Source organism: Aquarana catesbeiana, linkage group LG10 (genome assembly GCF_042186555.1).
Source record: "Aquarana catesbeiana isolate 2022-GZ linkage group LG10, ASM4218655v1, whole genome shotgun sequence".
NCBI classification, from domain to species: domain Eukaryota; kingdom Metazoa; phylum Chordata; class Amphibia; order Anura; family Ranidae; genus Aquarana; species Aquarana catesbeiana.
Window position 1 is genome coordinate 217,967,675 of NC_133333.1, and position 16,749 is coordinate 217,984,423.

General features: G+C 42.9%; 1 protein-coding gene across 1 annotated transcript in view; it reads right to left on the reverse strand.

Moving 5' to 3' along the window:
- The window catches only part of ST14 (ST14 transmembrane serine protease matriptase), a 75,146-nt gene that overhangs the window by 26,924 nt on the left and 31,473 nt on the right, over nucleotides 1-16,749 (reverse strand). The window contains exons 2-7 of the mRNA XM_073603314.1: nucleotides 7,391-7,550; nucleotides 7,180-7,307; nucleotides 5,153-5,223; nucleotides 4,441-4,592; nucleotides 3,151-3,186; nucleotides 2,392-2,632 (exon numbers count right to left, since the gene is read on the reverse strand). Coding sequence (XP_073459415.1) covers nucleotides 2,392-2,632; nucleotides 3,151-3,186; nucleotides 4,441-4,592; nucleotides 5,153-5,223; nucleotides 7,180-7,307; nucleotides 7,391-7,550 — 788 coding nt within the window. The remainder of the gene's footprint in view (nucleotides 1-2,391; nucleotides 2,633-3,150; nucleotides 3,187-4,440; nucleotides 4,593-5,152; nucleotides 5,224-7,179; nucleotides 7,308-7,390; nucleotides 7,551-16,749) is intronic.

Genomic DNA, 16,749 nt, shown 5'->3' on the forward strand with positions numbered 1-16,749 from the left:
CTTCTATTTTTCTTTGTATGGACAATTTCATTAATCTTTATACATTTTTCGCTACGCAATCCAACAGAAATACCTCTTATTTTGCCTAAGTGTGGAGTTTAAGATCATTCTTAATTTAACAATCCGTCACAGGGTTATTACCTTGCTTTTTCTTATTGTATTGCTTTAAATGGTTAATAAAAATGATTGAACAAGGAATAAAACCTCATTATGGACTCTAACCCTCAGTGGGGCGCCTCGATTCTCACACTGCCCACTTATCACCTAGACGCCGCATTGGGAAACAACAGTATGTTTTTTTTAATATTTTAAATTAGTACCCAAGTATATTTTATTTACTTAAGGTCCCAGCACCATCAGCCTAAAACTTCAGGTTACAAACAATTGACAAATGCCCCAATCTATAACTGGTAAGGGCGACAAATGTCAAAACAAAGAAAAATTCCCAGCTCAACTTACTAGCCAGCCTGCAACAAATCCAATTATCCTGTCTAACAGTTCACGTTAAAAACAGGGGTTTAGTTTGCAAGCATTTGCAAATACATGTGTAAGCTGCAGAGGCCACGTCACGGTACCCCAGTATTATCTGCAATCGTAACTCTATAAATTTTGAGAGCCTCCATATAATAATGGATAGAATGAGGACAGGTATGTCTGGAGGGAGCCCACCCTCGCCTTAAAAGGCACTGGGGTGCACTGAACACCCAGCAAATAGCACAATGGCAGCGAAGGTATCCAGGGCATCCCCTCACCAAATAACCAACAGTACAAACAAACGGCAACTGCCCCATTCTATAACTGGCCTTAAAGAGATTGTAAAGTCTCTATTTAAAAAGGAAAAAAAAAAAAATTTGGTTTTGCACAGAGCAGTCTGATTCCATCTCTTCTCAGGTCCCTCTTTGCTGCTCTTGGCCCCTCCCTCCTGTCGAGTGCCCCCTCAGCCAGCAGCTCTCTATGGGGGCACCCGAGCCGAGTCAGAGCTCTGTGTGTCCAGTCAGACACGGAGCCCTGCCCTGGCCCCACCCCCTCTCCCCTGACTGGCTAACTGACTTTGATTGACAGCTGTGGGAGCCAATAGAACTGCTGCTGTGTCTCAGCCAATCAGGAGGAGAGTCCCCAAGACACTCGTGGACATTGCTGGAGAGAGATGGGGCTCAGGTAAGTAATTGGGGGGTGCTGGGGAGGCTGCACAAAATGCATTAAGATAAAAAACACCTTCTGCCTTTACAACTCGTTTAAAAGCAAGGAGCACATGGAAGAGCGACAAATGTCAAACATCAAATTAAAATTCCCAGCTCAATCTACCAGTCAGCCTGCAACAAATCGAACTGTCCTGTCTAACAATTCATGTTAAAAACTGTTGGTTATTTGGTGAGGGGACGCACTGGACACCTTTGCTGCCATTATGCTATTTGCTGGGTGACCAGTGCGCCCCTGTGAATTTAAGGAGGGGTGGGTTCCTTCTAGGCATACCTGCTTCCTTCAATCCATCCATTACTATACATTTTCTCCAACTATGGAGGCTCTCAAAATTTATTGAGTTAAGACTGCAGATAATACTGGGGTGCGTTGTCGCAGCCTCTGCAGCATACACATGGATTAGCAAATGTGTGCAAGCGGTTTTTAACATGAATTTTAAGACAGGACAATTCAGTTTGTTGCAGGCTGGCAAGTTAAGCTGGGAATTTTTCTTTGTTGTTTGACTACTTCAGGTTAGTCAAAAAGCTTAATCAAAAGTTTAAAAAAAAAAAAAAAAAAAAAAAAAAAAACAGTACATGGCACAATACTTATACAATCAAAAAAAACAAAAAAAAAAAAAAAAAGTGTTCCTTGTGCTGCCATTTGTGGTTTTAGTTTAAATCCTTTGACTCATCCCCCACCTCTGCAGCCCTAATTTTCCAGTGCCGTTAATAAAAACGGAGGGACCCGTGACAGGCACTCATCAAGATTGTTGACTATGCCTGCACTTCCTGTCCCCCCTCCTCCATTCCTAGAAGTTTTACTATAGCTTCAATCAATGAAATGTGCTCTTTGAATGCAGGATGGGTGGATGAACTATAGGTCTGCCTCCTCCATTTATAGAATGCTTTTCATTCCATCTTGACTGCAAAGGTGGAAATACACTTTAAAGTGGCTGTAAATGCAGAAGGTTTTTTATCTTAATGCATTCGATGAAGCCGGTTCACACATCTCCACAGCGGCTCCGGTGTGAATTGCAGGAGTCTTCTGGTGTGTTTCAGGTCCGAATTGAACCCAAAATTCGTGCTGAAATAGGACCTGAAACGATGAATGGAGCCGCTACTTTCTCACGTGTGAACCCAGCCTTACTGTTTGAAAAAGAAATAAAGTGAAGATGATTCTAGAAGCGTGGAGAGTGTTTCCTGCACTCACTTTGTCATGATTCGTGGCTCCACAGCAGTCAGGGAATCATAAATGCTCACATAATCTCCTCCGGTCACTTTGCAGGTCTCCATCTTGAAGGTTTTGAAATGAAGGAGGATCATGTGACCGGCATCGGCCCGCAGCTCCCACTGGCAGCGGGAATTGGGTGGATATGAAGCATCTGGGAATCCAGGACTAGAGAATTTTGTCGCAGATCCAGTCGTGGCGTGCAGGAAAAACGTACATTTGTCTGTAGGAAACAAAAGAAAGTTTTTGCTTGGGAAAAAAAAAAAAAAGGGCAGAAGAAGATACAAAGTGACAGGTTTCTAGGAAAATATAAAAATGGTGTATTCACACTGCTATAATTTAAGAGGTTGCAATCAACTGAATACACAAATGTAACCTGTAAATAAATCTGGCTACATGCTCCTGCATATTTTACCTCAAGTGAATAGGAAGTATACACGAGGCCTGGCAAGTCATTGCTTTTTATTAACTTTACAGAAAACCATACTGTATTATTATATAAAAGTGTACTGAAAACAAGTGAACACTCCGGATTTCATCCCCCAGGGTGTTACATTCTGTCATATCAGGGTTAATAGGTCATTGCAGAACTGTTGAAAAAATGCAAAAAACTCTAGAACATTAATTCTTTGCAATGCAAGTTTTTCGCCTACAAAAACCATTTCATGGAAACCTCAAAAGACTTTCAGTTCACAATTGTTGGAAGTGTCCCCAGTAAAGCAAAATAAATATTACACTTACTGTTTCGGAAATTTCTGGCCATCAGAGGATCGGTAGCTGAGAAAGCAAGCAAAGAAAGGGTTAAAATATTATTATGTTGTGTGTTCACACTTCGTGGGATTTGCAGAGGCAAGAGGGAGACAGGAGAGATTATCTAAATGCAACATGATTTATAGGGGTAGAGGTTAGGATGAAGAACTATTGTAATACAATTAATGGCCAGTAGGGGGTGCAGGTTTACAGCTGAGAATTATGAGCGTGTGGGTAGCGGGTCTATATGGGAAGTCAGTGCTGTAAAGGCTGGCATAACGCGATACCAGGAATTACAGTACCATAGTATACATAAAATGCTATACTGACTGTTATAGATCAACATCCCCAGCAGCGGAGGCCGGTCCATAAGGGGCGCAGCCCCCTAATTTCCAGACGCATGGATTTATATGGGTTTTTTTTTCTTTTAAGCACAGGATTAGGGCTTGAAGCTCTAATTGGCTTCAAAAAGGTTGGGCTCACCCACTTGTGACATTAGCAAATGAACATTCGCTGTTGTCCTCCTGCTTCTCCTCCCAACCAATCAGGACAGGAAGTGTGTCCTAAGACCAGATTGGCCGGGGGGGAGAAGTGATCAGATTGGCCAGCAGGAGAGGCCGGGGAAGCCTCCCACGGCCTGAATTGGGTAATTGGGCAGATTTGTTTGCCGCCCCCCTCCCAAAAAAATAGCGCACCAGCTGCCACTGATCCCCAGCAATGCGGTAACAGTACTAAAATCATATCTCCTCTGTGTTTTGGGTGTACATCCAGGTATTTAATTTTATACAGTCTCTATCCTTCAGAATTTGTGTGACTGCGATGGGAGATTACAGCATAAACTCTTCTGGTGTAGGGACTGGTAATCAGCTCAGTATTCTCTGTACGGCACTGCAGAATATGTCAGAGCTATATACAGCAAATGAAAAATAATAAGAGTGCGATTCTGGGGGGACATTAGAATGTAAGCTGTTCTCAGTGTACACCACTGTGGAATATGTCAGCACTATATAAATATATAATAATAGTGCAACTGTGGTGGTAAATTGGAACGTAAACTGCTTTGGTGCAGAGACTTAAATGAATGGTTCAGCACTCTCTGTACAGCACTGTGGAATATGTCAGAGCTATAGAAATGTATCACAATATTAGTGTGTGAATGTGGTGGGATATTAAAGTGTAAGCTCCGCCAGTGCAGGTATGGAGTGACTGGTACGGTGGGCACTATGAAGAAGCTCTTTTGATGCTGGTAGCAGATGTCTGCTGAACAATGGCATTACTTACGGTAAGCTACAAAGGAATCCACATACAGGGATATTCTCTGACGAAGAGTGACAGTTTGCACTTTCAGCTCCGACATCGCCGCATCCAGATCAGCCTCCAGATATGCTGGCACAGAAAATTCAGACCAGTAGTAGCTGATGACACTGCCCTCACTGTATAAACAAGGGAATGCACAAGGTATTATTACTATGAATGGTATCACAATGCAGCAGATTACAAAATGGAGGTCTTTAAAGTAAAGTGAGAATTGTTCCTCCTCCACAGACCCAGAAACACAGCACCAGGAGCGCCCTCCATGGGTGCATGGAGGGAAAACATCCTCAGACGTGGAAACGAAGCCACGAGAGATCTGCAGTGCAATACATTAGAAGATGCTGCTTCCAATTTGTAGAGATCTCCAGGCTCGTCAGGCCTCTGTTTTTACAAGTTATAGTGGTGAGCCGGGAGGAGAGGGCCTGAGCCAGAGGTGGTGGAACCAAGTTCAAGCTGATAAAAAGCTCTGTGTAAGACCTTTCCCATGTTGAGAGTAAATTGAGTCGCAAAAATGGGGAAAATTCTGTGACATTTGTCTCCTCTGGTTCTAATTATTGATAGGTCTCTATTACTTTCATGGCTTCTCCAAATAGTTTCTCTTCCTGTAAACTGTAAAAACTGCCTGTAAAATCTACATATAAATGAACGAAGAAAGAAAAACAACAACAATTTACATTACCTAAACGCCGTCACATTGCATTGGACAAAGTGTGGACCAATCGCTCGATTGCTTTGGTACGTTTTCTGCAACTGTAGAGAGAACATGAGAATAACATCAGATCAGAAAAACACAAACTAGAGAAATTACCACCACTAGTGCCGATGTGCAGCTATATCTCATGTGAGGACATTGCCCTGCATCTGCTGCCATTGGCTGTAACTGACAGATCATTAGGCAATTACAAAACGTGCGCTACCCAACTCCTGGACATCACTGAAAGCCTGCCAGTGGCTGGGGACTTCAGCATGCTGTGCAAAAGAAGCCTGCCTGCCTGTATTCCTACAGTAATGCACTGCTTTCCAAAGAGTACAGAGTTTGTGGCTGATCTGAGATTGGAAGCGCCTGCATTTTGGGGCTGATCGGAGGTTTGAAGTGCATGCATTGGGTGCTAATCTGTGGTAAAACACAAAACTAGAGCAATTAACACCACTACTGCCAATGTGCAGATATCTCTCACGTGCTGACGTTTGCAACGGCATCTGAGGTCTGAAATGCATTCATTGGGGCTGAGCCGGGGGCCCGTGGTGCATGCACTGGGGCTGAGCCGGGGGCCCGTGGTGCATGCACTGGGGCTGAGCCGGGGGCCCGTGGTGCATGCACTGGGGCTAATCTGGGGGTCTGTAGAGCATGCATTGTAGGGGGACATGATTTGCGTGTGCTTTTCCACTCCTAGTTGTACATCTAATGACAAGTTAAACTTATTATTCAATAATAACTGAATTTAAATGGTCATTAGCTATACAAATGCAAACTTATACAATCTAAAGATAGCCATACACTTGTAGAATTTCAAATGAAAACATTTGGTTTCAAAACATTCATTTTATTTTCTAGAGGTTAGTCGGGTCAAATCAACAATTTTTGTTTATGAGAAAATTTTGACTGAGCAGGATGGATATTCGTCACCCAATTCATTCCAAATTCTACTAGTGTATGGCCAGCTAGGCACTACTGTTCACTGCCACACCCGCTGTCTATTGATTGTGAACCTGGGCTAAGTGCCATGTTCACAATGATGCGGGTTTGAAATAGATTTCAAACCGGCAATGCAGTCTGACTTTGGGGGCAATTTGACAGACTGCGGGTTCGTGCACAGACATCTATTCAAATTGCCCCCAAAGTCGCCAAAAGTAGTACAGGAACTACCCATGTCAAATTGCATGCCAAATCGTCCCAATGAGAATGTGGGCTTAAAGTAGAAAAGGTTGCCAACTTAGGCCATCCGCCCCCCCAATATCCCCTCATTGTTTTTGATACATAAGAGACCCCACGCCCTTGTGGCACTATTCCTTTCATTGAAACAAGGCATTACGCTGTACTGACACAAAAATTGCGCACCATTCTTCCCACTGACACCAACAGTGGGCCCTTTCCTTCCACTGACATCAACATTGGGGCACTATTCCTTCCACTGGCACCCATGATGGGGCACTATTCCTTCCACTGGCACCCATGATGGGGCACTATTCCTTCCACTGGCACCCATGATGGAGCCCTTTCCTTCCACTGACATCAACGTTGGGGCACTATTCTTCCACTGGCACCCATGATGGGGCACTATTCCTTCCACTGGCACCCATGATAGGGCACTATTCCTTCCACTGGCACCCATGATGGGGCACTAACTATTTCTTCCACTGGCACCAATGATGGGGTACCATTTCTTCCACTTGCAACAACAATGGGGCACCATTCCTCTGACACCAACTATGGGCACTATTCCTCCTCCACATTCACCATTTTTTGTTTACTTTCACTGACCACTAAGCACCAGGCATTTTCTGCTCCCACTGGCCACAGTCTGGCCCTCCTATAGTCTGAAGGACAATAAACTGGCCCTTTGTTTAGAAAGTTGTGAGACACCTGAACTAAAGGATTTTTTTAAAGATTGAGACATTGATGCAAAAAAAGGAATGCTTCTGGTTAGTCATAACCTCAACTAAGCTGAATGAAGACAACTAAATTGCCAGAAGAAAGTTCAGTACCATTTCAACTACTTTGGAGGAAAGATCAGCAAACTCTGGTGAGGATGGATTCTCATAGGCCTCAATGAACTCATAATTTGTCACCCTCAAGTAACCAGAATAGACCTTTAACACCGGGGCATTCCGATCTGCAAAACAGAACATACACAGTGCTGAGCACAGAGCATCAAAATATCACCAATTATTAAACAGAAGAGCCACCAAGACTTACATGCGAAGTGCCAGACCAGGAGCCCAACAGTGAGGGAGAGGAGGAAGGCGCCAACCACCAATCCCGCAATCAGCAGCTTTGTCTTTGGTGCCATCTTCTCCACCTTCTTGGTGTTGGTGGCGGGAAGAAATTCCACCATTTCCTCGAAGCCATTGAGACTCTAAAAAGGAGAAAAATGACACAATGAGCACATAAACATTACATGAGTAATACCTACAGTAATAAGAATATAAACGGCAGACAGCAAATTGCTTGCTGCTCCTACCTTATCCACACTTCACCCCGTGCATGCCATCAGCCTAAATACAGTAGGCGCAAAGTGCGGCACAGGCAGGCCTAACTCTGGTCTTAATGGCCCGTTCACACTACCTGCACTCAAACTCTCGCTGTCCATTTTAACGTGTCATGAGACAGCAGTGTGACGCCATGCTCGGCACATCAAACAATTTAAAAAAATTTTACTGGGAGTTTACAAATGTACACAGCAGCGGGGTATGATGTATTGTGGAAAAATGCAGCATGTCTGCTTTCTTCATCATTGTGGCCCATCATCGCAACATTGTATTGTGAACGGGGCACATAGAAAACAAATTCTCTGCACAGATCAATGCTGGTTTCTGTTAGAGAATATAGAAAATCATATACAGAGTAAACGATCCCCCTAAAAGGTAAAATTGTACCATCAATTTTTCTACCTCTTCCAGTGTCAATAACCAGAACTTTGAGTGCTTTCTATGTACCAAGTTCAGCAACCTCAACTCATTATATAATATCAACACTTATAATGCAAACCTTACACAACATCATGTACTACATTATATACCATCTGTATAGGAGGATAAAGCCAACATTATGTATTTTATCAGCATCTTCCTTATAAGTTATATGGCTTTCACTTTTGTTTGTCTTTTTATTTTTACTGAATTGATTACACGGCACTTGTATTCCACATTTCTTTACCATGTCCACTACATCCATCCTGGAGAGGTGGCACCTGTGCCACAAAATGTGTCAATGGTGTCCATTTTTCTAAGGCCCATTTCACACTGGATCACTTCAAAACTGCCAGTAAAAACGCTGAGCGGCACTTTTGAGGCATTTGCGTTTTTTTTTTGTTTTTTTTAAAGGACAGGTGAAAACTGCACCAAACACACCGTAGGGTGCTTTTGGAGGTGCTTTCTATTCATTTCAATGGGGAGGAGCGTTTTTGGTGCATTTTAACTCCAAAGATGCTGCAAGCAGCATGTTTCTTAAACTTTTCAGGCGCTTTTACTGCAAAATCACTTGAAAAACTCCTCAGTGTGAAAGGTGTCAGACCAGAAAATACCTACCCTCTGAAGATAGGCGATGCTTGAAAACTTTCTCATATGGGCACCTCTGCCAACTTCACGTTCTGTTCATTTTTGGGGCAAATAAACAGTCTACTAAAAATGTATGTAGTGCTACTCCCGAAGGAGCCGCTTGGTAATTCAGGTTTAGGTATTAGGTGTTTGGTCGAGGGAAGTATAACAACCACCAGTTTTTACAGCCCCTTGTGTGAAAAGGGGTCTTATTGATTCATCATTTTTGACCTGTCAGCCCCTTTGAAGTTTCTGGGATAGGACCTAAATTTCACTAAGACCCCTTTCACACTGAGGCAGTTTTCAGGTGTTTTAGCGCTACAAATAGCACCTGAAAACTGTCTCTCATGCCTCCCTGAGTGCTTTCAAGCTGGGGTGGTGCGCTTGCATGACAGGGAAAAAAAAAAAAAAAAAAAAAGTCCTGCAAGCAGCATCTTTGGGCGGTGCAGGAGGATTTTATTTTTATTCAGACTCCTGTGTCCTTAAATTGCAATGGGTTTCAGGCATTGAAAGGGCCCCCTTTCATCAAGGCTTGGCACAGTTGAATAAAGTGTGTACTAGAATGATGAAAAAAAAAAAAAAAAGGAAGAGGATCCTGAAGGGTAATAAAACAGTCTTACTGCAAGATGATCCGATACCTGAAACAGATACTTTCAGGTGTAGGTATATATTTATTTATATACACACTGTGATTCTGTACTTGTCAAATATGTTGCAGAAATCTCCCTCCTCTGAGTCTGGCTGCAACCATTTTAACTGTGGAAAGCTGAAGCTGCTGCCTGTTCACTTCCTGTATTTACACAGACACACACTTCCAGCTCTGCAGCTTTCACTGACCCTCTTATGACTCATACACACCCCGCCCCCCCCCCCAGTTAAAATGTTTTACTATCCAAAGTTAAAACAACAAAGGGCAGAGGATTTAACAGATGGAAAGTTGGAAAAAAAAAAAGAAAAAAAAAGGAAGATCGGTGCTTCTACTAGTTGTAAAAAATGGTATCGGCGCATCCCTAGTATAATGTAAAAAGATGGTGTTGCGTTAAGTAAACGATACCAAGCATGTCAATCTTTACAATTGTGTGCATACGCGAAACCGAAAAAAGTATGGTACCCAAATTTTTCCATAAGTGATGCTATAAAAGTCCCTACAGGTTCGTGGTGAACTGGGAATTATGGCCCTGGAATTAGTGCTCCGACTCTGATTTTTGTAACGAGACCTCACGTGTGGTGCAATTTAGATTTTCATACTTGTGCACAAGCTTCAGTACTCAGTAACATTTCGGTGTGTTCAGGGGCACTTTTACATTTTTTTTAAATGTATTATAAAATTTTAAACTCGTTTTTTTTTCATTTAACTTTATGGTCATCACAAGAGGGCTAACAAACCCCCTAGGTGATATCATGGGCAGGAGACAGGTCCTCTTTATGGAGACATCAAGATTCTATTAGACCCTCAATGTCTTCCCTGCAGCTAATCAAGCACAGATCATGCTCGATTAGCTGCTTTCCCAGCTACAGTAGATGGGGAATGATGGCTCTGCCCGCCCCCCCCCCCCCCAGTCTTGGTTCCGTCCTTCTTGTTGACCCGTAACCTGCATTTCTTTTCCCGACAATGCCCGTTACCACATTTCTCAGGGATCCCTTTACTAGTTTACTCCACACTTCATGGATAGAGGGAAAAGCTAGTCTCTGCAACAAATTGCCAGTTCTCAGTCTGGTTTACAACCTGCTTGTATAATTCTGTAACCCATTCATTGTGAACTATAAAATTTATGGCCAGTGAGAGATCACATGAACTGAGCCAGACACTTCTATTCCCAGGACACCTCCACCCATAACGATATCTACGGAGAGTGACAGAAATTACAGCTATTAAAGAGCAAAACCAACATCCAGCCTATCAGTTCACAAGGGGCAAGTGATAAGGTAAGTGACACGAGGCACAATCTCCACGTTAAACTGATATTTCAGTTATGGATAAACTTTGTTGGGCTAATTGAACTCCAGGCCTCAAGGAACTCTTAGGCCCCTTTCACACTGGGGCGGTTTGCAGGCGTTATTGCGCTAAAAATACCGCCTGCAAACCACCCCAAAACAGCCTCCGCTGTTTGTTCAGTGTGAAAGCCCGAGGGCTTTCACACTGAAGCGGTGCGCTGGCAGGAGAAGAAAAAAAATCTCCTGTCAGCCGCATCTTTGGAGCGGTGAAGGAGCGGTGTATTCACCGCTCCTAAACCGCTCCTGCCCATTGAAATCAATGGGACAGTGCGGCTATAGCCGCGCTATACGAGTGGTTTTAACCCTTTTTTTGGCCGCCAGCGGGGGGTTAAAACCGCACCGCTAGCGGCTGAATACCGCGGTAAAACAGCGCTAAAAATAGCACTGTTTTACCACCGACGCCCCCTACCGCCCCAGTGTGAAAGGGGCCTTAGGCTTCTGGTAGCAAGGTCTAAGGTCTACAATCTTGTCCCTGACATCCTTGGACAGCTCTTTGGTCTTGGCCATGGTGGAGAGATTGGAATCTGATCGATTGCTTCTGTGGACAGGTGTCTTTTACACAGGTAAAAAGCTGAGATTTGGATCCCTCCCTTTAAGAGAGTGCTCTTAATCTCAGCTCATTACCTGTAGAGAAGACACCCGAGAGCCAGAAATCTTGCTGATTGATAGGGGATCAAAAACCTCTTTCACCCATTAAAATGCAAATTTATATTTTTGAAATGCATTTTTCTGGATGTTTTTTTTACCATTAAAACTATAGACTGATCATTTCTTTATTGTACACCACGGGACACAGAGCAGCATAATAATGACAAATTGGGTTATACGCTACCTTTAGGTGACCAATATAACCCCTCCATATAAAAGGGAGTAACGCACCTAAGACCGCCGGTTAAGCCGCCTTTATGTCCGGGGACCTAAATTTGGTCCTGTCAGCTTTACAGTGTCAACCGTTAGAACCTATTGGACATATTCCATTTGTCCTATTAACCAGGAAATAGTTTTTTTTGGTGGCTATAACTTCGGCTAGAAGGGTGTCAGAATTGGCCACCCTTTCTTGCAAAGAACCTTTTTTGATTCTTCATCAGGACAGAGTGGTCATGCGCCCTCGTCCGGATTTTTTTTACCAAAGGTAGTTTCCAAATTTCATTTGAATCAGGACATCATTCTACCTTCCTTTTTTCCAAACCTTAAAACTTCACTCGCTTGATGTGGTGAGGGCGATCAAAGTTTATTTAAAGAGGTCAGCTTCTTGTCGGAAAACTGACTGCCTTTTTGTCCTGCCGGAAGGTCCTAAAAAAGAAGAAGAAGGACAGCCGGCAACAAGTTCAACTATATCCAGGTGGCTTCACCAGACTAATTATTCAGGTGTATGGATTAAGACACAAGGTTCCACCTTGGGATTTAAAAGCACACTCCACTAAAGGGGTCAGTGCATCATGGGCAGTATGCCAACAGGTGTCTATGGCTCAGGTTTGCAAAGCGGCCGCTTGGTTTTCAGTTCATACGTTTACCAGGTTTTACCAGGTGGATGTTAGATCCTAGAAAGACTGTTTTTGGCCACAGCGTGTTGCAGGCAGCTTTATAGTCTCTGGCCCTTAGGGCTTAGGGATATGGTGTTGTCCCCCGTCTCCCCCCCTCCCCCCTCAGGTGCATTGCTTTAGGACATCCCAATTAGTCATTATTATGCTGCTCTGTGTCCCGTGATGTACGATAAATAAAAATGGATTTTTAATACAGCTTACCTGTAAAATCCTTTTCTTGAAGTACATCATGGGACACAGAGGTCCCTCCCCTCTTTTCTGGGATCGTCATTGCTTGCTACAAAACTGAGGTATTTCCTGTATAGGAGGGGTTATATGGGAGGAACCGTCTTACTATTGGTTGCCAGTGTCCAATCACCTAAAAGGTAGCGTATAACCCAATTGGTCATTATTATGCTGCTCTGTGTCCCGTGATGTACTTCAAGAAAAGGATTTTACAGTTAAGCTGTATTAAAAATACATTTTTCTTTGTCAGTGGGCAAACAAAAAAAAAAAAAAAAAAATCAATCAGCAGGGAAGCAAATACTTTTAAATATTTTACTCTGTCATTTCTTCAGTGTTGTCACATGAAAACATACATTGCTACAATGTAAAGTAGTGAGAGTACAGCTTGTATAACAGTGTAAATTTGCTGTCCCCTCAAAATAACTCAACACACAGCCATTAAAGTCTAAACCGCTGGCAACAAAAGTGAGTACACCCCTAAGGGAAAATGTCCAAATTGGGCCCGATTAGCCATTTTCCCTCCCCGGTGTCATGTGACTCGTTAGTGTTACAAGGCCTCAGGTGTGATTGGGAAGCAGGTGTGCAACATGGCAAAGAACTCTGAGGATCTGAAAAAAAATAAAAAAAAAATTGTTGCTCTACATAAAGATGACCTAGGCTATACACATACATACACACTTAGGCACATTGGCCTAATTTCAGCCTTTTTATCACAGATCAGAGTTTGATAACTGAGGTTACGAGTCAGCTCAGGACAAGATCACATAGAAATGACTCAGGATAAAAAGGTGGAATTTTTCAGTTTCTTCTAGATGAGTTTCTTCCTGAGGAGTCCTTTGCTTCGGGGGATGAAAAATAAAAATAAAGAGAGAGACGAAAGCCAATGAGGTTTCAGGGGCAGATCATAGCACAGGAATGTCAGAGAATCAAAGAAAACTCTCCAACGTATGGCGGGCAGAGGAGGAAGAGAGAATGCATTCTCAATATGTACAGAAAGACATTGTGGGTGGGGAAAAAACAAAAAATGATGAGTGGTGTCAGCACAGCTATTTTTACAGGACATTCAGTAGCATTTCCACCTGAGCCTCATTGTTGTTACTATATATCTCTTTGGATGTCTAATCTGTTTATCATGTGTGGTTTCTTGATTATTGTAGCGTAATAAAAAATAAAAAGGGACAGATGCCTACATTGCCAGATTAGAATCTACTAAATCAGCAATAAAAAAAATAGCTCTCTGTGCTACAACCCCTCTATGTTTTGTTTATTTTGTTTATCAGGAACATACTTGGGTACTGATTGTGTCCTGCTAGAGTGAGTGTGTATATGTATATATTACTTTACATATAGTACTTTCCCATCAGTCCCTGTCCTCATGAAGCTTAAAAGCAGAGTTCCACCCGGTTCTGTGTTTATTAAAAGTCAGCAGCTACAAAAACTGTAGCTGCTGACTTTTCATAAAACATACACTCACCTGTCGCACGGTCCAGTGATGCGGCCGCCAAAGTCCCGGTTCTCTCCCCCCGCCTGCACGCGGCGCCGGCATTACTACTGCGGGCACCCGATTGACAGCTTGCGGCTCTTCCCCCCTACCACCCCCAAAAAAATGACATGCCAAATGTAGCATGTCAGGGGGTAAGAAGTACTTAAAGCGGAAGTTCCACTTTTGGGTGGAACTCAGCCTTAAGCACAGTACACACATACCAAAGATCGGCCGGTTCACCAGGTTCAGGGTGTACAGTTGTCTGTTCAACAGAAGCCGGTCTAAGGGTTCATGCACACAGGACGTTTCTACAGCTGCTGTTAGGGGCATGTGGTGTTTTTTTTTTTAACTGCCTCTAAACATCCCTCCATGTTAACCTATGTGTCCATGCACACCAACTTTCAGAGGAGTTTGGAGGCATAAGCGTTTCGGGGCAGTAGAAAAACGACAACCAGTGCGTCCAGGAGCAGAGGCTGTTGAGCTGAAAAAAGAGAAAAAAAAAAAAAAAAAAAATGGCACAAAACGCTGCTAACAAGCATCTAGCTGCATTTGGAGTTTTTACATTATAGGGAGTGTTTTTACTGAACAAATGCCGAAAAATGCAGAGAACGCATATAAAACACCAATGATACGCTATTCAAAAAAAAAAAAAACAGCGCGATTTTAACGCTGCTTTTTCCTGGCAGCAGCGCTGCCTTTTTTTAAATGTCCTGTGTGCATGAGGCCTTATGATTCTGATGGCAAACCAGCTTTCCATCAGTTATGAGTGGGCCTCTGCGCTACCCAAGTGAGGATAAAACAAATAATAATAATAATAATAATAATAATAATAATAATAATAATATCATCTATGCAGTGATGAAAAGCGATATGTTGGTGACTCGGTGTATACTCTTAAAATGATAATAACAATCTGCTGCATCCACCGGTTGTGTTCCCACAAACTGTAGGCAATGTAAAATGTGTAAGTTGGTGTCGCACAGATTATACCATGCGAATGTGTATCACAGATATTGTACTCACTATTATAAAAATAATTTTAAGTCAAAAACCTCCGATTGTATTTCAAAGAATAGGCATGGTGGTGCAGCTCTCTCATCTAGAAACTGTGTAGAGAAGGTGATTTGCCAGTCTCTTGCATCACTCCCGGTCCGGATAGCCCTACACATTACGTCACATGCAGCGACGTAACACGTAGGGCATTCCAGACTGGAAGTGATGCACGGGACTGGCAAGTCGCCCAATCTACACAGTACAGAGGGGTTTTTTTTCTTTTTTTTTTTTTTTTTTTTAATTGTGGGAGATGGAGTCTTAAAGGGACCAGTACCAAAAATTAATCGGCACACGCCTGGAATATCTGGAACGAATCCAAGATTGATGTACACCATCTTTATACTACAATCATAAGCCTTATGTATTGCCTTTTTAAAAAGGTGAGAGTTCTGGGAGCACAGAGGTGGCACGAGGAGGTGCAAGCACTCCAATCTGTTTTTCATTTACATGAAAGGAGCACTTTAGTGATTGTATTTGACACGTCACAGTTGGAAAATGAACGATTACCTACTATGACGTTTTTTATGCACTAGCTCAATTGACTGCACTGCATAGGTTTGTTTCTACATGTTTATTTCATGATTTTTATGTTATAATAGTGAGTACAATATCTGTGATACACACTCACACAACATAATCTGCACAACACCAGTTTTCCATTAGTGCTTTCAGCCAATGACTACAAGTGTATTCTCTCCAAGCAGGAGAAACTGCTACATCATCACCCATGTTGATGTGGGGATCCCAGTTTGAATTAAAAAAGTGTGTGTGTGTGTGTGTGTGTGTGTGTGTGTGTGTGTGTGTGTGTGTGTGTGTGTGTGTGTGTGTACCCAGCTTTGCGCTCGAAGGTCCCATCTCATATCCATACACCCATAACTAGGAGGAGGCAATTAATACAGTTTTTACTACAATGTTAACCACCTAGGGACCTCAACCATACACGGTACATCCAAATAAATCACTAGGCCTGAATGTCAGGGTGACGGAGGGGCCCTGGACCCAGACAGAAGTTCCTGTGTATATGATCTCAGTAAACAGTCCTTGAAGGTTATACAGATAAATAGATGTAATAATAATATTGTTACAAGCGCTTTAGACTAGTTTAAAGTGGTATTACACCCAAAAATAACTTTTTTTTTTGCCGTTTCTTGAGCCTTAGATGTGGCTGCATTCATTTATTCCCCCCCCCCCCCCTTTGTTTCACCTGGTGATCCTGCCAGTAACATTTGCTTGCCTAAAGCTGGCCACATGGTTTATTTATTTATTTTTCAGCCCGCTGAATGACCAGATTCCCCAATCTACACATTTGATATGGATACAGGAATCCTCCCCCCTATGGGGTCCTTGTATTCTGACAGCAAGAATCCCCCGTCCTAAGAACATACTGATCATCGCTGCAAAAGACTGACTGCAAGTGCTGATTGAATGGAAATTTTCTAGCAGGGCCAGTCATGAAAAGTTGATCAATAGCTCGACTTCTCATGAACAGGAATGGCCATAGATGGGTCCAAATTCAGCTGGTTCCTGCTGAACCAGCCAAATTTCGATCCGTGTATGGCCAGGTTTAGAGCGTCTCTACTCTGGAGAAGTAAAGTAGACATATTTGGGCAGCAGTATTGTCAGTCTGGGAAGAGAGTGGCATTATGCTGGGTACACATGGATAGAAATTCAACTGGTTCAGCAGGACTCAACCAAATTTCAAACTCGTGTAGCCCTCTC